This window comes from Salmo salar, chromosome ssa03, assembly GCF_905237065.1.
Source record: "Salmo salar chromosome ssa03, Ssal_v3.1, whole genome shotgun sequence".
In the NCBI taxonomy this organism is placed as follows: domain Eukaryota; kingdom Metazoa; phylum Chordata; class Actinopteri; order Salmoniformes; family Salmonidae; genus Salmo; species Salmo salar.
In genome coordinates, this window is record NC_059444.1 from 82039609 (window position 1) to 82065523 (window position 25915).

The 25915-nt window shown below is 45.9% G+C and overlaps 1 protein-coding gene across 2 annotated transcripts; it reads right to left on the minus strand.

The window, feature by feature from the left end:
• Positions 1-1999: 1999 nt before the first annotated feature.
• LOC106601864 (uncharacterized) lies at positions 2000-25227 on the minus strand. 2 transcript variants are annotated; one of them, XR_006769252.1, is made up of 8 exons: positions 24645-25227; positions 24416-24543; positions 24169-24319; positions 23336-23433; positions 22570-22647; positions 22201-22285; positions 5875-5974; positions 2008-2594 (listed from the first exon to the last, which is right to left on the minus strand). XR_006769252.1 is itself a non-coding variant. In XM_045715610.1 (7 exons), exons 4-7 carry the CDS (start codon positions 22839-22841, stop codon positions 2275-2277), a joined length of 777 nt encoding a protein of 258 aa, XP_045571566.1. In that variant the 5' UTR covers positions 22842-23433; positions 24169-24319; positions 24416-24543; positions 24645-25227; the 3' UTR covers positions 2000-2274. The 2 variants fall into 2 exon arrangements, 1 of the variants encoding a protein (XP_045571566.1); XM_045715610.1 differs by having other exon boundaries at positions 2000-2594; positions 22570-23433.
• Positions 25228-25915: the final 688 nt, after the last annotated feature.

Here is a 25915-nt window from a genome sequence, read left to right on the forward strand (position 1 = left end):
CCTTTTCACGGCCCTAAATTCCTGTTTTGAGTGGGAACATTTGTCTGTTTCATGAGCCGAAGCATTATTATCACCCTGTTCGTGGAAAAAGGAAATGACAAATACAGGAAATATTTGTACCTTTCTATGCGCTATGGAGGAGAGGTGATTAGAAGCAAAGCCATTGTGCTAGTGACTACCAGAGTATCTAGTCATCTTTACAGTACGTATTGATATGGTTTCTAATATTGGTGTGTAACCTATGCTCTTCATCAGTAGTGTGTCAGTAATAGTGTGTAAAAGTGTATTCTCTGAGGTGGTGATGTTGATATAACATTGATGATGTACATGTCATTCGCTGCTGTAGCACCCTATTCCCTGTAAGGTATATTACTTTTGACCAGTTGGCGTAGTCGGCAAGATCCCTAGCCACACAAACAATATGGAGAGACAGGTAGTTGGTCAAGTCGTGCACTATATAGGGCAGGCCTAATCCTGGAACACGAAACATTTCTGGTTTTAGTTTCTACCTGGTAGTTTGTTGCACACACCTGGTGTCCCAGGTCTGAATTAGTCCTGAAAACCAGAAGTACAGTGCCTTGCAAAAGTATTCATCCCCCTTGGCGTTTTTCCTATTTTGTTGCATTACAACCTGTAATTTGAATGGATTTTTATTTGTATTTCATGTAATGGACATACACAAAATAGTCCAAATTGGTGAAGTGAAATTTAAAAAATTACAAAAATGTAAATAAAAACGGAAAAGTGGTGTGTGCATATGTATTCACCCCCTTCGCTATGAAGCCCCTAAATATGATCTGGTGCAACCAATTACCTTCAGAAGTCACATAATTAGTTAAATAAAATCCACCTATGTGCAATCTAAATGTCACATGATCTGTCACATGATCTCAGTATATGTTCTGTTCTGAAAGGCCCCAGAGTCTGCAACACCACTAAGCAAGGGGCACCACCAAGCAAGAGACACCATGAAGACCAAGGAGCTCTCCAAACAGGTCAGGGACAAAGTTGTGGAGATGTACAGATCAGGGTTGGGCTATAAAAAATATCCGAAACTTTGAACATCCCACGGAGCACCATTAAATCCATTATTAAAAAATAGAAAGAATATGGCAACACAACCAACCTGCCAAGAGAGGGCCGCCCACCAAAACTCACGGACCAGGCAAGGAGGGTATTAATCAGAGAGGCAACAAAGAGACCAAAGATAACCCTGAAGGAGCTGCAAAGCTCCACAGCGGAGATTGGAGTATCTGTCCATAGGACTGCTTTAAGCCTGCACTCCACAGAGCTGGGCTTTATGGAAGTGTCCAGAAAAAAGCCATTACTTAAAGAAAAAAATATGCAAACACGTTTGGTGTTCGCCAAAAGGCATGTGGGAGACTCTCCAAACATATGGAAGAAGGTACTCTGGTCAGGTGAGACTAGAATTGAGCTGTTTGGCCATCAAGGAAAACGCTATGTCTGGTGCAAACCCAACACCTCTCATCACACCGAGAACACCATCCCCACAGTGAAGCATGATGGTGGCAGCATCATGCTGTGGGGATGTTTGTCATCGGCAGGGACTGGGAAACTGGTCAGAATTGAAGGAATGATGGATGGCGCTAAATAGAAAGTATTTCTTGAGGGTAACCTGTTTCAGTCTACCAGAAATTTGAGACTGGGACAGAGGTTCTCCTTCCACAGGACAATGACCCTAAGCATACTGCTAAAGCAACACTCAAGTGATTTAAGGGGAAACATTTAAATGTCTTGGAATGGCCTAGTCAAAGCCCAGACCTCAATCCAATTGAGAATCTGTGGTATGACTTAAAGATTGCTGTACACCAGCGGAACACATCCAACTTGAAGGAGCTGGAGCAGTTTTGCCTTGAAGAAAAGGAAAAAATCCCATTGGCTAGATGTGCCAAGCTTATAGAGACATACCCCAAGAGACTTGCAGCTGTAATTGCTGCAAAAGGCGGGTCTACAAAGTATTGACTTTGGGGGGGTAAATAGTTATGCAAAAGTTTTTTTGTCTTATTTCTTGTTTGTTTCAGAATAAAAAATATTTTCCATCTTTAAAGTGGTAGGCATGTTGTGTAAATCAAATGATACAAACCCCCCAAAAAATCTATTTTAATTCCAGGTTGTAAGGCAACAAAATAGGAAAAATGCCAAGGGGGTGAATACTTTCGCAAGCCACTGTATTTTCAGACCAGGATTTGGCAGCTCTGGTATTGGGAATAGGGTGCCATTTGGGACACACATTGCCTCAGCCTCTATGGCCTTTCAGTGGCTCCCTAAGGATGGGGAAAAGGTATTCATAGCAGTGGCTAAAGCCGCGGCGGCAGCAGCAGCAGCCTCGGGCAGGGTCAGTGAGTCAGTTAGTGTCCTCTCCTCCCTGGTCAGCTCCTCTACTCCCTGCAGGCTGGGGGTCAGCGACTCGGTGCTCTCAGGACTCATCTGGGAGGTGGGGGTGTGGACCACGGTGCTCTGGGGGGTGGGGGAGACCACCTGGATGGACACGTCTGAGTTGGAGTACCCACCGCCGGGCTGAGGGGTCTGAGGGGTGGTAGAGTCCCCCCTGAGGTCATTGAGGGCCGAGCTCACTAGGGAAGTATAAAACAAAATAAACCAAACATACAGTTTATCCACAAACACAAACACACACACACAGACACACACACACACACACACACACACACACACACACACACACACACACACACACACACACACACACACACACACACACACACACATGATTCAAGGGTTTGTAGACTAGCTCATGGTGACAGCTGCCAGGCCTGTTCTATTGTTAGCCTCAGTAATAGACAATAGACGTGACATCATAGATGCAAAGCTTTCTTGAATAGAATTGAGTTCTTTATATTTGACCAGTTACAATACTCAAACAAAGAGAGAAAAACAAATTTGTGTTGTAGATGTCACAGACACAATGTTGTGTATGATGGTTCGCTTTGTTTACACTGGTTACTCTGACGGTGTTTGGGGACCAATTTCAATTCAATCAAGTAAACAGGAAGCAAATGAAAATTTTACCCCAAAAAGTATTGACATTTTTTTTATTTCGAATTGGAATATCAGTTTACATCCTGAATTTATATGGAATTGACCCCAACCCTGTTGTTGAGTTATCGAGCTATGGGATAGCTAGCTTTGTTATGTTGTTGTGTTCACTGAACCGTCATCAGAGATACATTCCTCACATGATACACGAGGTCAAGGACACGAGGAGATAGATTAATGTGGTGCTGAGCTCTGCACCTGTCAGCTGACGCTTGACCTCCAGGCCTGACCTGACCTGTGGCGGCCATGTCTGAGAACCCTGTCGAGACCAAGAGATGAGACCGCCTCAGTATGAATGTTTTTCCTGCTTGTTTCCAGTGCTTATGTTTCAGAATGTCTTTAAGTCAATTTCCAGTGATAATGTTTCAATCTAAGTCATTTCTAGGGCTTATGTTTCAGACGGTGAAGTTTTTAAAGTCATTTCCATAACCACCATAACCATTTTGTGTACGTGTGTGTGTGGAATGAACAGCTGACTGGTCGGGCATTTCCGTGGTAACATGGACTCTTTACAACGTGATGAAACTTTGTTGTTCCTTGCTGAAACAAGCAAGGTGTTGTAGCAAACAAGTCCCCCTCACTGCAGCAGCAGCCCATGCAGTCAGGAGCGGAGTAGAGGAGAAAATGTACTATTCAGATGATTATAACGTGACCACGGCCATTTGGCTGACCAATAACCCTCATCCAACATTCCATGACCGTCACAGCCCTAATGGCGAGGTCATTAAATGTTTTAGCCTGTGAGGTTTTTAGGCCATTTCCAGTGCTTGTGTTTCAGCCTGTGAAGTGTGTAATGGTGAATGGGTATGGTATGGTACTGGGTCAGATGAGATCAGCCTGGCAGCAGCTGCTGTATCACACAGTTGCCATTTATTTTCTCCTTTCATGTCTCCCTCTTCCTCTCTCTCTCTCTCCCATCTCAATTTCTCTCTTTTCCTCTGCCTCTCTTTCAGGTCTTTCTCTCTCTCTTCTCCATCTCTCTCACACTCCCCCTCTTCTCTCTGTCCTGTGGTTTGTGTCATCCGTCACTCTGCACTGTATGCTGCTCTGCTCTCGGTTCATTTCGCCCAAAAACAACAAACAACTGCAACTTCAGCAAAAACAGCCCAGCAAGATCTCTCTCTGTCTGTCTCTACCATCTACCCCTTCCTCCCATCTTTCTATATGCATCTCTCTGTCTCTCACACACAAGTACTGTACAATGCTGTGGTGCTGATGTTGAGAGAGGGCTCTCCATGAGAACGCAGTAGTCAGGTGCTAATGTTGAAGAGGTAGAGAGGTCTGCATTGACAACACAGTAGTCAGGTATAGAGAGAAGTTCCTCTCCACTGAGAATACTGTATTCAGGTGCTGCTGTTGAGAGGTAGAGAGTAGAGAGAGGTTTCCATTGACAACAGGTGCTGATGCTGAGAGATAGAGAGGTCCCTCTCCATCTCTATTGAGAACATAAGGTCAGGTGTGTTTCTGTGCTCCCACAGCCCCCCCAGGCCCCCTGCTGGAATGTCAGGTCAGCACTCGCTTCACGCAGCAGGAGTGTCGTGTACCAGGAAGTGTAAGAATGTTCGCTGCTCCACAGCTATTTGGATGTGTGTGGTGTGTGTGCCTTTGTTGTTTTGGAATGCGTGCCTCAATGTGGTGGTCATGTGGAAAAGACCGATCTGTGTGTGTGTGAGTGTAGTGTTTGTGTGTCTAAAACATGTGCTATGTGCAGGGCTGTTAAAACATCTGCCTGTGTGTATGTATGTTTAAGCATATCTGTTTGTATGTATGTATGTGACGGAGATATTCTGTGCATGTATGTGCATTGTAATCTGTGCTTCTGTATGTATTGAGCATGTGGTTATGTTTGTGCATATTTGTAAAGTGTGTGTGTGTTGTCAAGAACATAGCTGTGTTGTTCTACCAGGAATGCCAGCCAGTCAGCCATTAAGGGCTCAGGGCTCAGGGTTCTCTCTCTGGAATAGGACCTACATTCCCAGCTGCTCTGCACCACACACACACACACACACACACACACACACACACACACACACACACACACACACACACACACACACACACACACCCGCGCTGACATTTTCATCTCCCTCATTCTCTCTCCTTCTTTCCTGCCTCCATCTCTTTCTGAAGATGTGTGCAGTCCCCCTCCCCTCCCTCTGTGTCACACAAAGACATCCTGAACCCTGCAGACATTTTCTCTTCTGTCTCCTTCACTTCCCATATTTCTTCCCCCTCCCTCTCCTGCTCTCATTCTCTTCCTCTCCTTCCCTCTCTCTCGCTCTCTCCTCAGCAGCAACTCCATTCAGATTAAACAACAGCTTACCTGATGGTTGCTCGTAGTTGTAGCCTACTCCTTCTCATTTAACTAACTTAATTCTGTCATTTTAATTCCATTTTGCATTGATTAGAGATCTCCCACGTTGCTTACTACACATGGAGCCACTGACTGTAGACGGTGCCACTTTGATTGGCCCACAATAACAGGCTACTATGGTATGTACTTTATGTCAATAAAACTACATTCAAAATATATTTTTATTGAATTAAGTATTTCAAATGTCATGGCATATCCTTGTGTGTAGCAATGTCACATAGACAATTACATTTAGATAAAGCCTTTTCATTGTTAAAATAGACGTAAAATTGTCCATTCGGACATTTGAACATCTGAATAACCGTGCCCATCCCTACCTCATTTACTCAATTGTTTCCATTATTTTGTCAGTTATCTGTGTGTGTGTGTGTGTGTGTGTGTGTGTGTGTGTGTGTGTGTGTGTGTGTGTGTGTGTGTTCACTCACCCTGGCTCTCCTGGTGAGCCCAGAAATCTTGGACTGTTTTATCCTCTCTAAGCTCCCTCTGCCACTGGCGCAGCTCCTGCACATCTGCACGGGCCCGCACCTACACATACACACACACACGCACACACACACCTACACACACACACACGCACCTACACACACACACACACACACACACCTACACACACACCTACACACACACACACACACACACACACACACACACACACACACACACACACACACACACACACACACACACACACACACACACACACACACACACACACACACACACACAGAAACAGTTGTAATGACTATTCTTGTGTTTGACCTTGATTGAATCCACATTGTCAATCAAACTAAAAAAGGCAGTATCTTCTAGATGGTCCAGATCCTCTCTGGTAGAATCTGTTTTAATCTGAAGCAGCTGGAGGAGAAACACACTGGGCTGGCACACCTGAATATAGATTCCAACCTCCAGAATACCATACAGCAGTGTGTGTGTGTGTGTGTGTGTGTGTGTGTGTGTGTGTGTGTGTGTGTGTGTGTGTGTGTGTGTGTGTGTGTGTGTGTACTGTACGCTGCAGGCAATAGGATGGGTAGTTTAGCAGTACAAACTTTCATGCGGATTCCTGTGTTGATAAAACAATGTGTTTGGCAGTAAACTGAAGGCAGTGCCAGTGCCAGGTCTTTCAGCTATTGTATGTTGATGATCATGTGGATAATAATGCAGATGATAATGTGGATGGTGGGACTAAATCCAGAATACTGAGAGAGCATGTTTTTCCTGGAGCCTTTCCGAGGTCTTTCCCTGTGCTTCTGTGTGGCCTCAAAGCTTTCAATGGAGGTTCCAAATAGCTGCTGCAGGGTAGCTGAATAGAACATGTCCCTGAATCCTCCTCTCTCCCAGCCCCCCTCTTTCCTACACTCTGACTAGATCTTTATGTCTCAGAGTCCCTCTTCACCCGTTTCCTCCTGCTCTCCATTCTCCTCTCACCCCTCCTACTGTCTGTCTGTCTGTCTGTCTGTCTGTCTGTCTGTCTGTCTGTCTGTCTGTCTGTCTGTCTGTCTGTCTGTCTGTCTGTCTGTCTGTCTGTCTGTCTGTCTGTCTCTTTTTCTTCATGTCTTCTTTCTATCCCACACACACTCCTGTTTGCCACTCTCTTACCTCCTCTCCTTGTTCCCATCTGTCCTTTTCTTTTATACCATTCTCCTTCCTCTCCTCCTCTCTCTCCTCTCTCTTCTCCACCTCACTTCTTGCCTCTCCCTCCCGCATTTCACCCTTCCCCCTTGCTCCCATTTCTATCTCCCTCTCCCCAGTGTGTCCCTTTTACATCTCTCCCCTTCTCCCATCATCCCTCCTTTCACTCTCTCTACCCTCCCCTCTTTCTACTTCTTTGCCTCCTCTCACCCTCCCACCCCTTGCTCCCATTCCTTCATCTCACTCCTGTTCCTCAGCCTCCCCTCCCCCGGTCTCTCCCCTCCTCCATCTCTCTCCCCAGTATAGCCTTAGTTAGTGGTTAGCCGTAGCTAGCTGCAGTCTAAATGGGAGTGTGTGGCTGTGAAAGTGGGCCTGTTACGTAAGGCTGTACCATGGCATTGGGGTGGAGGGGGGTAGGGGAGGGGGAGCCATGGTTTATTCAGTGGGTGTCAGAACGCAGCACAACCCCCTCTGCTGACGGGAGATACCATAGAGATGGAAATGAGGGGTGAGGGTCAGAAGGGGGGCAGTCTGTCTTGTTTGTGTACGTGCGTGCGCATGTGTGCGTATTCGTGTGTGTGTGTCGGTATGGCACTTGAGGAAGAAAGGGGATGGGTGATGGGAGTGTCTGTGTAAATCAATGCAGATAGCTAGTTAACCAGGGTGAGGTTTGTTATGGCTGAAGTGCATCATGGATTCAGTTTAGCACTGCATCATGTCTGTCTGTACACGTGTCTGTTTCATTACATACGGATGAGTGTTTTTGTGTGTCAAACCATTAGTGCGCCTTTCCTAATAATCTTTTGAGTATGTGTGTATTGTGTACTTTTGTGTGCACGTCAGGATGTATGTGTGTGTCTGTGTGTATTTTAGTTGAACACGTGAGTTGTCTCTACCCTGGGTATGTGTGAAGGATGGGCATTTCAAACGTGATTATATAAATGAGCGAGACAGCGCACACACACACACAGCATAAGCACCAAAAGCACAGTGAGACCCCATCCAACTTAATCCCCACTGGCATCCTCGCTCCAAGTCTTCCCCATAAAACCTGTTCACACACGTGCGCGCACACACACACACACACACACACACACACACACACAGACACAGACACAGACACACACACACACACACACACACACACACACACACACACACACACACACACACACAAATACAAAGATGCGCACACACACACACGCCTTCCAAGTGTCATTCTCTCTGTCAGGTGGTCTAGCTGAGACAGAGCTCTTGTCCAAGTCTGTGGGAGAAAAGGGAGGAGAAGAGAGGAGAAGAATAAAGTGGAGAGGAAAGGGGGTTAGAGTGAGATCAGAGACTTTACTTCATCCTGAACACTGAAGCATGCATGAGAGCACCAGCTGTTCTGGATGACTGTGTGATCATGCTTTCCGTAGCCGACCTTTAAACAGGTCGACATTCACAAGGCCGCGGGGCAGACAGATTACCAGGGCGTGTACTCACAGCATGCGCAGACCAACTGGCAAGTGTCTTCACTGACATGTTCAACCTCTCCCTGACCCAGTCTGTACTACCAACATGTTTCAAGCAGACCACCATAGTCCCTGTGCCCAAGAATGCCAAGGTAACCTGCCTAAATGACTACCGCCCCGTAGCACACACGTCAGTAGTCATGAAATGCTTTGAAAGGCTGGTCATAATGCCCACAAAGCTCATCACTAAGCTAAGGACCCTGGGACTAAACACCTCCCTCTGCAACTGGATCCTGGACTTCCTGACGGGCCGCCTCCATGTGTTAAGGGTAGGTAACAACACATCTGCCACGCTGATCCTCAACACTGGGGCCCCTCAGGGTTGCGTGCTTAGTCCCCTCCTGTACTCCCTGTTGACCCACGAATATGTGGCCAAGCACGACTCCAACACCATCATTAAGTTTTCTGACGACGACAGTAGTAGGCCTGATCACTGACAATGATGAGACAGCCTATAGGGAGGAGGTCAGAGACCTGGCAGTGTGGTGCCAGGACAACAACCTCTCCCTCAACGTGAGCAAGACAAAGGATCTGATCGTGGACTATAGGAAAAGGCGGGACGAACAGGCCCCCATTAACATCAACGGGTTGAGAGTTTCAAGTCCCTTGGTGTCCACATCACCAGCAAACTATCATGGTCCAAACACACCAAGACAGTCGTGAAGAGGGCACGACAATGCCTTTTCCCCCTCAGGAGACTGAAAAGATTTAGCATGGGTCCCCAGATTGTTAATACAGCTGCACCATCGAAAGTGTCCTGACCGGTTGCATCACTGTCTGGTATGACAACTGCTCGGCATCCAACCGTAAGCCGCTACAGAGGGTAGTGCGTACGGCCCAATGCATCACTGGGGCCAAGCTTCCGGCCAGCCAGGACCTATATAATAGGCAGTGTCAGAAGAAAGCCCAAATAATTGTCAAAGACTCCAGTCACCCAAGTCATAGACTGTTTCCTCTGCTACCGCATGGCAAGTGGTACCAGAGCGCCAAGTCTAGGTCCAAAAGGCTCCTGATCAGCTTCTACCCCCAAGCCATAAGACTGCTGAACAATTCATCAAATGGCCACCCGGACTAGTTACATAAGTATTTACACTGCTGCTATGCATAGTCAGTTATCTATGCATAGTTACTTTACCCCTACCTACATGTACATATTACCTCGACTAAACTGTACCCCCCCCCACATTGACTCGGTACAAGTACACCCTGTACATAGCCTCGTTATTGTTATGTCATCTTATTGTGGTACTTTTTATTACATTTTTTACTTTCGTTTATTTAACAAATATTTTCTGAACCCTATTTCTTGAACTGCATTGTTGGTTAAGGGCTTGTAAGTAAGCATTTCACGGTAAGGTCTACCCCTACCCCTACCTACATGTACATATTACCTCGACTAACCTGTACCCCCCCCCCACATTGACTCGGTACAAGTACCCCATGTACATAGCCTGTTGTATTTGGTGCATGTGACAAATAAAATGTGATTTTATTTGATTAATCTACAGCAGAGCCGGGCCATGGAGGAATGTAGGGGTGGATGGAGAGGAGGAAGAACCACGCTCTGCCCCAGGGTACTGCACTTCCTGTGAGCCACACAGGGTTCATCTAAGTGCCTTGTGGTTCCTCACTGCATCACTGGCTGTGTCTCAAACAGCACCCTATTCCCTATGTAGTGTGTACTATAAGCCTATAGGGTGTACTGCAAGCAGACACTATCACTCCCTCTGGATTGCCATTTAAAGGGAGGGATGGGTAGACACAGATTAGAAAAGTGTCCATTGTGGTTATTAGGCTAACTCAGCCCTTATGTTCTTATTGTCTGCCCCTCATATAGGCTTGTCTACCATTAGCTTTTCACTAGCTCACTGGTCTAATGCAAGTCAACTAACATCCCTCCAATCACTCATCTGGAATCACAGACCTAGTTCTCTATGGGCAAAATCTCTCTCCAACAGCCTTGCCTCACATAGACATTTATTTGCTAGAACAGGTGTGGAGTCTTGACTTGAATGTGGATGTCTGTTCTACAGATTTTATTTCTATGTTCCCACAGTTCTGTGAATTTATCACCACCACCAGGCCATTCCAGGGCATGCAGGGATAATACTGGGGGTCACCCAAGCCTACACCCCACAGTCATACACAGGGCTCTATGCTGACCTTTTTTACAAGGAGCATGTGTGCGCCAAGTAAAAAATGTTAGGATCATACAAAAACATATTAGAGGTAACAAGCCGTTTTCTTTGTCATGAATCTGCGCTCAGTGTGTTCTCCATGGCACTCAGGTGCTGCTGCACAGTGAAGTAATCATTACAACAATTATCATCTGGGTGGTGTTTTTCCAGGCACATTGGTGCTCCTAAATAAACATTCCAGGTCGCACAGCAAAATATTTAGGCGCATATGCAAGTAAAATGGTCGCACTGTAGAGCCCTGGCAAAGTAAGTATAGGGCACAGCAGTACCTAGCTACTCACAGTCTAAGTACAGAGAGAGGTAGATGACTATGGACTGGGGACTGGGCCGGGGTAGGCTAGGCTATAGGCTAGACTGGCAATGGACTGGGTTGGGGTAGGCTAGGCTTTAGGCTAGACAAAGCTAAACTACTAGGCTAGGCTATAGGCTAGACTGACTATGGACTGGGGTAGGCTAGGCTATAGCCTAGACTGACTATGGACTGGGTTGGGGTAGGCTAGGCTTTAGGCTAGACAAAGCTAAACTACTAGGCTAGGCTATAGGCTAGACTGACTATGGACTGGGGTAGGCTAGGCTATAGCCTAGACTGACTATGGACTAGGTTGGGGTAGGCTAGGCTATAGGCTAGACAAAGCTAAACTACTAGGCTAGGCTATAGGCTAGACTGACTATGGACTGGGGTAGGGTAGGCTAGGCTATAGCCTAGACTGACTATGGACTGGGTTGGGGTAGGCTAGGCTATAGGCTAGACAAAGCTAAACTACTAGGCTAGGCTATAGGCTTGACTGACTATGGACTGGGGTAGGCTAGGCCGCTGCCACTCTAACCTGGTGGTCCCAGCGCGCACGACCCACGTGGAGTTCCAGGTCTCCGGCAGCCTCTGGAACTGCCGGTCTGCGGCCAACAAGGCAGAGTTAATCTCAGCCTATGCTACCCTCCAGTCCCTCGACTTCTTGGCGCTGACGGAAACATGGATTACCACAGATAACACTGCTACTCCTACTGCTCTCTCCTCGTCTGCCCACGTGTTCTCGCACACCCCGAGAGCTTCTGGTCAGCGGGGTGGTGGCACTGGGATCCTCATCTCTCCCAAGTGGACATTCTCTCTTTCTCCCCTGACCCATCTGTCTATCGCCTCCTTTGAATTCCATGCTGTCACAGTTACCAGCCCTTTCAAGCTTAACATCCTTATCATTTATCGCCCTCCAGGTTCCCTTGGAGAGTTCATCAATGAGCTTGACGCCTTGATAAGTTCCTTTCCTGAGGATGGCTCACCTCTCACAGTTCTGGGTGACTTTAACCTCCCCACGTCTACCTTTGACTCATTCCTCTCTGCCTCCTTCTTTCCACTCCTCTCCTCTTTTGACCTCACCCTCTCACCTTCCCCCCCTACTCACAAGGCAGGCAATACGCTTGACCTCATCTTTACTAGATGCTGTTCTTCCACTAATCTCATTGCAACTCCCCTCCAAGTCTCCGACCACTACCTTGTATCCTTTTCCCTCTCGCTCTCATCCAACACTTCTCACTCTGCCCCTACTCGGATGGTATTGCGCCGTCCCAACCTTCGCTCTCTCTCTCCCGCTACTCTCTCCTCTTCCATCCTATCATCTCTTCCCTCTGCTCAAATCTTCTCCAACCTATCTCCTGATTCTGCCTCCTCAACCCTCCTCTCCTCCCTTTCTGCATCCTTTGACTCTCTATGTCCCCTATCCTCCAGGCCGGCTCGGTCCTCCCCTCCTGCTCCGTGGCTCGACGACTCATTGCGAGCTCACAGAACAGGGCTCCGGGCAGCCGAGCGGAAATGGAGGAAAACTCGCCTCCCCTGCGGACCTGGCATCCTTTCACTCCCTCCTCTCTACATTTTCCTCTTCTGTCTCTGCTGCTAAAGCCACTTTCTACCACTCTAAATTCCAAGCATCTGCCTCTAACCCTAGGAAGCTCTTTGCCACCTTCTCCTCCCTCCTGAATCCTCCTCCCCCTCCCCCCCTCCTCCCTCTCTGCGGATGACTTCGTCAACCATTTTGAAAAGAAGGTCGACGACATCTGATCCTCGTTTGCTAAGTCAAACGACACCGCTGGTCCTGCTCACACTGCCCTACCTGCCCGCTTGACCCTATCCCCTCCTCTCTTCTCCAGACCATTTCCAGAGACCTTCTCCCTTACCTCACCTCGCTCATCAACTCATCCTTGACTGCTGGCTACGTCCCTTCCATCTTCAAGAGAGCGAGAGTTGCACCCCTTCTAAAAAAACCTACTCGATCCCTCCGAAGTCAACAACTACAGACCAGTATCCCTTCTTTCTTTTCTCTCCAAAACTCTTGAACGTGCCGTCCTTGGCCAGCTCTCCTGCTATCTCTCTCAGAATGACCTTCTTGATCCAAATCAGTCAGGTTTCAAGACTGGTCATTCAACTGAGACTGCTCTTCTCTGTGTCACGGAGGCTCTCCGCACTGCTAAAGCTAACTCTCTCTCCTCTGCTCTCATCCTTCTAGACCTATCTGCTGCCTTTGATACTGTGAACCATCAGATCCTCCTCTCCACCCTCTCCGAGTTGGGCATCTCCGGCGCGGCCCACGCTTGGATTGCGTCCTACCTGACAGGTCGCTCCTACCAGGTGGCGTGGCGAGAATCTGTCTCCGCACCACGTGCTCTCACCACTGGTGTCCCCCAGGGCTCTGTTCTAGGCCCTCTCCTATTCTCGCTATACACCAAGTCACTTGGCTCTGTCATATCCTCACATGGTCTCTCCTATCATTGCTATGCAGACGACACACAATTAATATTCTCCTTTCCCCCTTCTGATAACCAGGTGGCGAATCGCATCTCTGCATGTCTGGCAGACATATCAGTGTGGATGATGGATCACCACCTCAAGCTGAACCTCGGCAAGACGGAGCTGCTCTTCCTCCCGGGGAAGGACTGCCCGTTCCATGATCTCGCCATCACAGTTGACAACTCCATTGTGTCCTCCTCCCAGAGTGCTAAGAACCTTGGCGTGACCCTGGACAACACCCTGTCGTTCTCCACTAACATCAAGGCGGTGACCCGATCCTGTAGGTTCATGCTCTACAACATTCGCAGAGTACGACCCTGCCTCACACAGGAAGCAGCGCAGGTCCTAATCCAGGCACTTGTCATCTCCCGTCTGGATTACTGCAACTCGCTGTTGGCTGGGCTCCCTGCCTGTGCCATTAAACCCCTACAACTCATCCAGAACGCCGCAGCCCGTCTGGTGTTCAACCTTCCCAAGTTCTCTCACGTCACCCCGCTCCTCCGCTCTCTCCACTGGCTTCCAGTTGAAGCTCGCATCCGCTACAAGACCATGGTGCTTGCCTACGGAGCTGTGAGGGGAACGGCACCTCCGTACCTTCAGGCTCTGATCAGGCCCTACACCCAAACAAGGGCACTGCGTTCATCCACCTCTGGCCTGCTCGCCTCCCTACCTCTGAGGAAGCACAGTTCCCGCTCAGCCCAGTCAAAACTGTTCGCTGCTCTGGCACCCCAATGGTGGAACAAGCTCCCTCACGACGCCAGGACAGCGGAGTCAATCACCACCTTCCGGAGACACCTGAAACCCCACCTCTTTAAGGAATACCTAGGATAGGATAAAGTAATCCTTCTAACCCCCCCTCCCTTAAAAGATTTAGATGCACTATTGTAAAGTGGTTGTTCCACTGGATATCATAAGGTGAATGCACCAATTTGTAAGTCGCTCTGGATAAGAGCGTCTGCTAAATGACTTAAATGTAAAATGTAAATGTATAGGCTAGACTGGCTATGGACTGGGGTAGGTTAGGCTATAGGATAGAAAAAGCTAAGCTACTAGGCTAGGCTATAGGCTAGACTGACTGTGGACTGGACTGTGGTAGGCTAGGCTATAGGCTAGACTGACTATGGACTGGAATGGGGTAGGCTAGGGCTAAGCTCTGCTGTGCTGGGCTATGAGATGTCCTGGGCTGGACTGGGCTAGGTACTGAGTCCGTGCCTGTAAATCTCTGAGAGTGGGGTAGGCTAAACAGAGCAGAACCCAAGAGGCGTCTATCTATGCCTATCTATGACCATAAAAGCCCTCTCTTTCTCTACATGGCCACACTATTGACCCCATTGACTGTTTAACTCAGCATTGCAATGCCTTGAGTGGTCTGTGGTGGGTTTATGTACACATCTCTGTGGATGGACTTATGTAGTATATCTCTGTGGTGGGCTTATGTAGTATATCTCTGTGGTGGGCTTATGTAGTATATCTCTGTGGTGGGTTTATGTAATATATCTCTGTGGTGGGTTTATGTAGTATATCTCTGTGGTGGGTTTATGTAGTATATCTCTGTGATGGGTTTATGTAGTATATCTCTGTGATGGGTTTATGTAGTATATCTCTGTGGTGGGTATATGTAATATATCTCTGTGGTGGGTTTATGTAGTACATCTCTGTGGTGGGTTTATGAAGTATATCTCTGTGGTGGGCTTATGTAGTATATATCTGTGGTGGGCTTATGTAGTATATATCTGTGATGGGTTTATGTAGTACATCTCTGTGTGGGTTTATGTAGTACATCTCTGTGGTTGGTTTATGTAGTATATCTCTGTGGTGGGTATATGTAGTATATCTCTGTAGTGGGTTTATGTAGTATATATCTGTAGTGGGCTTATGTAGTATATATCTGTGGTGGGCTTATGTAGTATACATCTGTGGTGGGCTTATGTAGTATACATCTGTGGTGGGTTTATGTAGTACATCTCTGTGTGGGTTTATGTAGTATATCTCTGTGGTTGGTTTATGTAGTATATCTCTGTGGTGGGTATATGTAGTATATCTCTGTGGTGGGTATATGTAGTATATCTCTGTAGTGGGCTTATGTAGTATATATCTGTAGTGGGCTTATGTAGTATATATCTGTAGTGGGCTTATGTAGTATATATCTGTGGTGGGCTTATGTAGTACATATCTGTGATGGGTTTATGTAGTACATCTCTGTGTGGGTTTATGTAGTACATCTCTGTGGTTGGTTTATGTAGTACATCTCTGTGGTGGGTATATGTAGTATATCTCTGTGGTGGGTTTATGTAGTATATATCTGTGGTGAGCTTATGTAGTACATCTCTGTGTGGGTTTATGTAGTACATCTCTGTGTGGGTTTATGTAGTACATCTCTGTGGTTGGTTTATGTAGTACATCTCTGTGGTGGGTATATGTAGTACATCTCTGTGTGGGTTTATGTAGTACATATCTGTGATGGGTTTATGTAGTACATCTCTGTGTGGGTTTATGTAGTACATCTCTGTGGTGGGTTTATGTAGTACATCTCTGTGGTGGGTATATGTAGTATATCTCTGTGGTGGGTTTATGTAGTATATATCTGTGGTGAGCTTATGTAGTATATATCTGTGGTGGGCTTATGTAGTATATATCTGTGATGGGTTTATGTAGTACATCTATGTGTGGGTTTATGTAGTACATCTCTGTGGTTGGTTTATGTAGTATATCTCTGTGGTGGGTATATGTAGTATATCTCTGTAGTGGGTTTATGTAGTATATATCTGTAGTGGGCTTATGTAGTATATATCTGTGGTGGGCTTATGTAGTATACATCTGTGGTGGGCTTATGTAGTACATATCTGTGATGGGTTTATGTAGTACATCTCTGTGTGGGTTTATGTAGTATATCTCTGTGGTTGGTTTATGTAGTATATCTCTGTGGTGGGTATATGTAGTATATCTCTGTAGTGGGCTTATGTAGTATATATCTGTAGTGGGCTTATGTAGTATATATCTGTAGTGGGCTTATGTAGTATATATCTGTGGTGGGCTTATGTAGTATACATCTGTGGTGGGCTTATGTAGTACATATCTGTGATGGGTTTATGTAGTACATCTCTGTGTGGGTTTATGTAGTACATCTCTGTGGTTGGTTTATGTAGTACATCTCTGTGGTGGGTATATGTAGTATATCTCTGTGGTGGGTTTATGTAGTATATATCTGTGGTGAGCTTATGTAGTACATCTCTGTGTGGGTTTATGTAGTACATCTCTGTGTGGGTTTATGTAGTACATCTCTGTGGTTGGTTTATGTAGTACATCTCTGTGGTGGGTATATGTAGTACATCTCTGTGTGGGTTTATGTAGTACATATCTGTGATGGGTTTATGTAGTACATCTCTGTGTGGGTTTATGTAGTACATCTCTGTGGTGGGTTTATGTAGTACATCTCTGTGGTGGGTATATGTAGTATATCTCTGTGGTGGGTTTATGTAGTATATATCTGTGGTGAGCTTATGTAGTATATCTCTGTGGTGGGTTTATGTAGTATATCTCTGTGGTGGGTTTACATAGTATATCTCTGTGGAGGGTATATGTAGTATATCGCTGTGGTGGGCTTATGTAGTATATCGCTGTGGTGGGCTTATGTAGTATATCTCTGTGGTGGGCTTATGTAGTATATCTCTGTGGTGGGTTTACATAGTATATCTCTGTGGTGGGCTTATGTAGTATATCTCTGTGGTGGTCTTATGTAGTGTATATTTCTGTGGTGGGCTTATGTAGTACATCTCTGTCAGTGGAGGCTGCTGAAGGGAGGACATGGCTTCCATATGGTTGATACCATTCCATTGACTCCATTCCAGACATTATTATGAGCTGTCCTCCCCTCAGCAGCCTCCACTGATCTTTGTTGTGGGCTTATGTAGTGCATCTGCTGGCTAAGGCTTCCGGATGGTTAGAGCAGGTTCATATTCATTAGGGCAAACCATAGCAAAACGTTTTGAAACGGAAGTTGAAAAACAAGCTTTTCTTATTGGGTGAGTGCAGGTAGTCCTTCCCTGTTTCAGTCCCTTTTCTTCTGTTTGGTGCCTCATGAACATCCCCATTAGCTGTTGCGAATGCAGCAACTATTCTTCCTGGGGTCCACACAGAACATGAAACATGACATAATACAGCTCAAGGACAGAACTACAGCAAAACATTTTAAAGGCACACGTAGCCTACATGTCAATAACATACACACAAACTATCTATGTCAAATAGGGGAGAGGCGTTGTGCCGTGAGATGTTGCTTTATCTGTTTTTTGAAACCAGGTTTGCTGTTCATCTGAGGAACATGAGATGGAACGGATTTCCATGCAATAATGGCTCTATATAATACTGTATACTTTCTTGAATTTGTTCTGGATTTGGAGACTGTGAAAAGAGGAGTTTACACTTTGAAGTGTACCTCCAGTACTGTACTGCACTGTGCCTAGCAGGAGTTAAAGGATGGATGATTATGGCTAGCTGGGCTATGGCTACGGTGTGTTAGCTAAGTATATTACATAACATGTTGTGTCATAGCATCTCTCTTTCTAGTGTTCAGCCTAGCATCTCCCTGTGCTGCTCAGAGAGACAAGAACATTGTCTGACCGGGTGCTCTGTGATATACTGGCTGCTATGTGATATACTGGCTGCTGTGTGATATACGATATACTGGCTGCTGTGTGATATACTGGCTGCTGTGTGATATACTGGCTGCTGTGTGGCATCAACGTGTGTTTCTGAAGCCGACCGTTCATCCTTGGTAACAACTACACATATTGTCAATGAAAGAGGTGATTGAGGGAGGGGTACACACAAATGCACGTACACACGCACCCACACACCCCTCCTCTGCAGTCAACGCTGCGTCAGGCAGGTTACATAACTCAGCCAAGTGAGTGAGAGAGAAAGAGAGAGATAGTAAGAGAGAGGGATGAGGCAGAGAAAGAGAGATATAGACGGAGGAAGGAGGGGAGGAACAGGAGAGTATGTTGTAAGGGGGATTGAATGAGAAAGGAAGAGAGAGATAGTCAGAGGAAGAGGGAGGAACAGGAGAGTATGGTGTAAGGGGGACTGAATGAGAGAGGAAGAGAGAGATAGTAAGAGGAAGAGGGAGGAACAGGAGAGTATGGTGTAAGGGGGACTGAATAGAAAGGGGGAGGAACAGGAGAGTATGGTGTAAGGGGGATTGAATGAGAGAGGAAGAGAGAGATAGTCAGAGGAAGAGGGAGGAACAGGAGAGTATGGTGTAAGGGGGACTGAATGAGAGAGGAAGAGAGAGATAGTAAGAGGAAGAGGGAGGAACAGGAGAGTATGGTGTAAGGGGGACTGAATGAGAGAGGAAGAGAGAGATAGTAAGAGGAAGGGGGGAGGAACAGGAGAGTATGGTATAAGAGGGACTGAATGAGAGAGGAAGGATTAGGATGAGTATGATGGATAAAGGGCTAGAGGTGAGAACGAGAGGAAAATAGTATTGACGTCTACTGAAAAGCTTCACATACACTGTTTCCACCCCGCTGAGCACACACACACACACACACACACACACACACACACACACACACACACACACACACTCCTCTGACGCATGATAGCACTGTGCAGAGCATCACACAGGCAGCTCTCTCAGTTCACAGTTGACTGTGTTTGTACATGCTGCTGCTGTCTCTGCTGGCTGTGGCTGCTTTGAGCCCCAGGTAACAAACCACTCAGGACACAGCCCAATGCCTCTTCAGCACCAGCTTCAGGCCTATCATGACAGTCCTACAGGCCTACCTCCTCAGCCTTTGAGACAGTCCAATACCTCAGCACCAGCACAGCCTCCAGCCAAATCCCTATTTTATATATATATTTCACTGAAAGAACAGTGGGAAAGTGTAGAGGGGGGTATCATAAAGTAGAGTGTCTCAGACACTGAAGTGGCCGAGAGTGGGCTCAGTCCCCCTGCCACCAGGGGTATACAGTGCATTCAGACAGTATTCAGACCCCTTGACTTTTTCCACATTGTTACGTGACAGCCTTTTCCCTCATAAATCTACACTTAATACCCCTTAACGACAAAGCAAAAACAAGTTTAGAATTTTTTGTTAATTTATTACAAATAAAAAACTGAAATTTCCGACCCTTTACTCAATACTTTGTTGAAGCACCTTTGGCAGTGAATACAGCCTTGAGTCTTCTTGGTTATGACGCTGCAAGCTTGGCACACCTGTACTTGGGGAGTTTCTCCCATTCTTCTCTGCAGATCCTCTCAAGCTCTGTCAGCTCTTGTCAGATCCTCTCAAGCTCACACAGATATTTTCAGGTCTCTCCAGAGATGTTCGATTGGGTTCAAGTCCGGCCTCTGGCTGGGCCACTCAAGGACATTCAGAGACTTGTCCCGAAGCCACTCCTGCGTCATCTTGGCGGTGTGCTTAGGGTCGTTGTCATGTTGGAAGGTGAACATTCGCCCCAGTCTGAGGTCCTGAGCACAGGTTTTCATCAAGGATCTCTCTGTACTTTGCTCCATTCATCTTTGCCTCAATCCTGACTAGTCTCCCAGTCCCTGCAGCTGAAAAACATCCCCACACCATGATGCTGCCACCACCATGCTTCACCATAGGGATAGTGCAAGGTTTCCGTCAGACGTGACGCTTGGTATTAAGGCCAAATAGTTCAATCTTGGTTTCATCAGACCAGAGAATCTTGTTTCTCATGGTCTGAGTCTTTAGGTACCTTTTGACAAACTTCAAGCAGGCTGTCATGTGCCTTTTACTGAGGAGTGGCTTCCATCTGACCACTCTACCATAAAGGCCTGATTGGTGGAGTCCTGCAGAGATGGTTGTCCTTCTGGAAGGTTCTCCCATCTCCACAGAGGAACTCTAGAGCTCTGTCAGTGACCATCAAGTTATTGGTCACCTCCCTGACCAAGGCCCTTCTCCCCCGATTGCTCAGTTTGGCCGGGCGGCCAGCTCTAAGAAGAGTCTAGGGGGTTTCAAACTTCTTACATTTAAGAATGATGGAGGCCACTGTGTTCTTGGGGACCTTCAATGCAGCCTCGACACAATCCTGTCTCGGCGCTCTATGGACAATTCCTTCGACTTTATGGCTTGGTTTTTGCTCTGACATGCACTGTCAACTGTGGGACCTTATATAGACAGGTGTGTGCCTTTCCAAATCATGTCCAATCAATTTAATTTACTACAAGTGGACTCCAATCAAGTTGTAGAAACATCTCAAGGATGATCAATGGAAACAGGATGCACCTGATCTCAATTTTGAGTCTCATAGCAAAGAGTCTGAATACTTATGTAAATAAGGTATTTATGTTTACTAAAAACCTGTTTTTCGCTTTGTCATTATGGGGTATTGTGTGTAGATTTTAGAAAAAGGCTGTTATGTAACAAAAGGTGTAAAAAGTCAAGGGGTCTGAATACTTTCCGAAGGCACCGTATGTGAGTTGGGAGGGCTAACCACTATGCCCTAGTTAAGACTTAGTCCCAGATCCCCATTATCCACAAACATCAAACAGCCAGCCCCTCAGACCCAGTTCTGGGCTGGTCCAAGCTCCTAAAACAGCACTAACAGTGTTCCTCTCCTTCACTCCCTCTCTAATCACCCCTGAAAAAGCCTTTTAGCAGAGCCTTCCAAGCCATCTCTCTCCACTCCATCCCTAAACTTCTAGCGGGGAGAGTCTGCTGTGCTATCCCTCGCCCTATTGAACCTCACCTCAGTAAGAGCAGGATAAACACAGGGAGTCAATGAGAGAGGACAAGCTCACTACCGCCACCTCCTGTTGAGGAGAGGAATTACAACACATTACAGTGCGAGATAACACAAGAAATATTGCCTACCTCTGGCCACACTGGCAGAACAGAACACAGGGACATGCGGACACACACTGCATGCTTCTTCAAGCCCACTCGAGCAGAGCCTGTTTGGACATGACAGATCTTAACCACAGCTGTCATCGTCCATCCTTAATCATTTACACTGACAATGAGGAGATCTTGGGCTGGATTTTTCTACGCTATCACAGAGTCGCAGGGATGAGAATAAAAAGAGCTGTTTTGGTGTTTGTGTGTAAAAAAGGGGTTATTTGTGGTTACATCATAAACAGACAACAACAGTGTCTAGTAGATAGACGAGACAGAGACTTGTCTGATTAGAAGTGTGTCTATGGGTGTGTGTGAGTTTACATTTTTTGTAATTTATGAGACACTCTTAACCAGAGCGACTTACAGCAATTAGTGTCTATATTTATCCAGAACAGAGCACTCAAGAACACCCACACAGGAAGGAATTAGGCAGTGCATCACTGATGACATAATCACGCTGTAGCCAGACAATAATGGGATTACACAATATATTTGTTTCATATGGGGTCACTGGCCAGCTCCTGAAAATGCAAACGCCTGAACACAATAATACACACACATGCATGCACACACCCACCCATAGACACACTTCTAATCAGACAAGTCTCTGCATGCACGCTTACACGCTAACAAACACACAGCAAAATAGGGGACAGTGGAGCATTTAACCCTTTACACACCGTGCATTGACACCCTTTAAAATGGTACAAGACTATTTCTCAACTAAAATAACAGTGACCTTTAATTTACTGTCAACAACACTCACGGTATAGCCCCGCCAGAAGGACTGGATGAGAACAGCAGCCTGCTGGTCTGACAGCAGTAGGGAGAGAGGGATGGGAGGCCTGGGACTGGGAGAGGGAGGGAGAAGAGAGGAGGGGATGGAGAGAGGAGAGGGCAGCGTGTGAGTCACCTCTGTTCATAAGGGCAGCATCAGCCTAAGGTGCAAGTTTGTGTCACTGTGTGTGTGTGTGTGTGTGTGTGTGTGTGTGTGTGTGTGTGTGTGTGTGTGTGTGTGTGTGTGTGTGTGTGTGTGTGTGTGTGTGTACATGCATACATAGTGTGATTTCTGAGATGACTTTCTTGCTCTGTGTTATGTTTGCGTATACACTTTATTAAGTCTCCTGCAACTCACTGTATTCTGAGCCAGTCCTTGACAAATGGGATCTCATGGAAGTCCACAGGGGCCTGTCCCTGCCGGGTGGGGTTCCGACTGCAGTGAGAGAGAAGAAAAGGCTTTGGAACAGACCGTAGCAGACAGAATATTAAGCTTAGTTTCACACAAAGACAAACTACAGTCTTAGTTGCGTAACACCAATCCATTTTTAGAGACAGACCTTTTTCAAATGGTAAAAGCAATGGCTTAGCACTCAGAAGATAAAGAGGTGGCAGAAAGTTCAGAGACATTGTCAAAGATTTTTACTAAATCAACTGAGAATGGAAGAGCAAAGGGGGCATGCAGGCAGTCTTACTTGTACAGCCACTCAGTTAGGAAGTCACAAGCATTGAATGCTGTTATTTTCCTCTTAAACAGGTAAAAGGATCACAGTGTTACTGTAGTGTAATAATCTGCAGAGCTCTACAGAAGTAGGATACAGTATAATCATCATTATCATAGTATAATCAGTGCTTGAAGTCGGATTAAATGAGTCCTAGTACTAGTTTTGGGTGTCGGGATTCATCACATGTTAGAGACAATATTTCAGAAGAGGTGATCATACATCATGTCACTCTATAATTCAAAGTTGTTTATGTAGTAGTCAGGGGAAGCAAACTATTAAAATACTGTAGTGTATTGTAGTTTGGTGGTCTGTAGTGTTCTGCAGGGCCACATTGATATCTAGTAAATTGCCATTATATCATGTTAGTGTTATTGTGTGATATAGGCCTAGTGCCAGTACCTCCAGGCAGTGTTGTCTCTGGGCCTCTCTCAGCATAGCCTCCAGTCCAGGCAGTAGCACTGGGAACACGGACCCCTCCAGGAACTGGGTGATTGGGCCTGGGGCAGACATGGGAATGGATCATCACAAGTGGGGTAAGAGTGGCCTTTCTGCCATGTAAGGGAACATTTCACTCCAAATGTAGCCTAAAACACTGTTATGGTACTATTATTGGGGAGTAAAATGTAGCCTAAAACACTGTTATGGTACTATTACTGGGGAGTAAAATGTAGCCTAAAACACTGTTATGGTACTATTACTGGGGAGTAAAATGTAGCCTAAAACACTGTTATGGTACTATTACTGGGGAGTAAAATGTAGCCTAAAACATGGTATGGTACTATTACTGGGGAGTAAAATGTAGCCTAAAACACTGTTATGGTACTATTACTGGGGAGTAAAATGTAGCCTAAAACACTGTTATAGTACTATTACTGGGGAGTAAAATGTAGCCTAAAACACTGTTATAGTACTATTACTGGGGAGTAAAATGTAGCCTAAAACACTGTTATAGTACTATTACTGGGGAGTAAAATCGAGACAGACTTGAAACATTGTTATCCTCTACTGTGCTTAGAGATCTAATTAAACAGGAAAGTATTGTTCCTGATAAAAGCATACATTATGTGTAGCGATTGAGGGTAGAAAGCAGTATCGGGTCTTGCACCAGAAACACTGAGGCTACAGGACACTAGCCTACTTCCTGTGCCATAAACTTCAAGACCTCTTGGCAGAGGCAATAGTATGTTTAGCACATACAAAGCAGCTACAGTTTTAAGTAGTTTGAAACTCACGTTGATGGAGCTGGGGAGTGGTTGCAAGGTGTGTGGTCAGAGGCTGTCTGTGACAGAAGGATGGAGGTTTGTCCAAGGCAGAGTATCCAGCAAGGGCAGGGTGGCTCAGAAGAGGGTCAACATGCTTCACAGGATCATCATCCACAACAACCTAGAAAGCCATACAGCACCATGTAGACAAACATATCGTTTTCTTTTTACAAATGAATTGTATTTACTGAAGTGCAATTATTGTTGGCCGCCTTACCTTAGCTGCCATGAGACCATAGAAGACAGGAGAGTGCTTGCTGGCGCTGTACTGGGAGACATGAGTGCTCACTGAACCACTGTCTGTCCAAGCAGCGCTGGGTGGACTGGGCTGCTCCGACTCATATTCTGGTTGCACACAACAATGAAAACGAAATATGTGTGCCTATTTTAGTCGACAACATGCATAACGGCATTTACAATTAACTCTCAAGCGAAGCATACCTTACCTTCACAGACTTGTTGCCACAATGATTTCTTAGCACCAATCATTTTTGCCATTCTGAGGCAGTCGCTAAGAACGCATCGCTGGTTGTCAAGGAAAAACGTATCTTCGTACTTCCGGTTTTAAAATAAATACGAATAATATTTTTGATGAAGAACACATTTCTCTTAGCCCAAAAAAAACGAGTTTTAAACACCATTAGAAAATACGTATAATGGCACAACAAGTCTTTAAAAGAAACCAATGGCAAACAAGCAGGGGCTGTTCCTAAAAGAAAATATCCCACGTCAGCCACTGGAGGGGACCAGCTACAGCTGACTCAGACAGACGGAACCAAATGTTTATTACGTTGGCTCGGGTTGTATCATCATCTGGCGAAAGCGGGGAGGGAGGCGCGCCCTCTCAAATCAAACAGTAATCTGAGCCGCTCAGTCATGTTGTCAACAAGGCAGCACGGCAACATATATTTTCCATAAAATACATGTTTGAATTTAACTAGTTTTCATTGAGAAGGCAGATAAAGCATTTTTATCAAAAACAATAGATTTTGTGAAAGCGTGTGATAACAAAATCCTACTCATCAGTTCACGTGCTTAGTTATATTACTTTTGTTTTGAGCCGACTTTGCCGTCGGACATAGCCGGGCACCTGGCTCATGCCCGGTAGGCAGCCCGATTCTAAACCAACACTAAACAGATTGAATCGGATTGATTATTAAAGCTCCTTCATTCCTACATATGGTCTACTACTCTGTATTTTGACCAATGAAGTTTATACTAACTTGGTTATATCAAAGGCAGTTTGAATTATGATTCATGTGGTGTATTACAATTGTGATCAGAAGAAAAGCCCTCAAACTCAGCTCTGGACCTCAAAGCCAGTTCCTCTGCATTTTCTTTTCCCATCGGGACTGATTTAGACCTGGGTCACCAGGTGTGTGCAATTAATAAGGTAGAACAGAAAAACAGCAGGCTCTGGACCTCGTAGGGTGAGTTAAGTACCCCTGCCCTATAGTGATCTCTTATTCTAAGAGCATTCACCATCTAATGCAGGGGTGTCAAACTCATTCCATGGAGGGCCTACTGTCTGCAGGTTTTTGTTTATTCCTTTCAATTAAGCCCTAGACAACCAAGTGAGGGGAGTTCTTTAGTAATTAGTAAGCTTAACTCAGCAATCAAGTACAAGGGAGGAGCAAAAACCTGCAGACAGTCAGCCCTCCATGGGATGAGTTTGACACCTGTAATCTAATGGTACATTTGCGCTCATCCTCTCCCT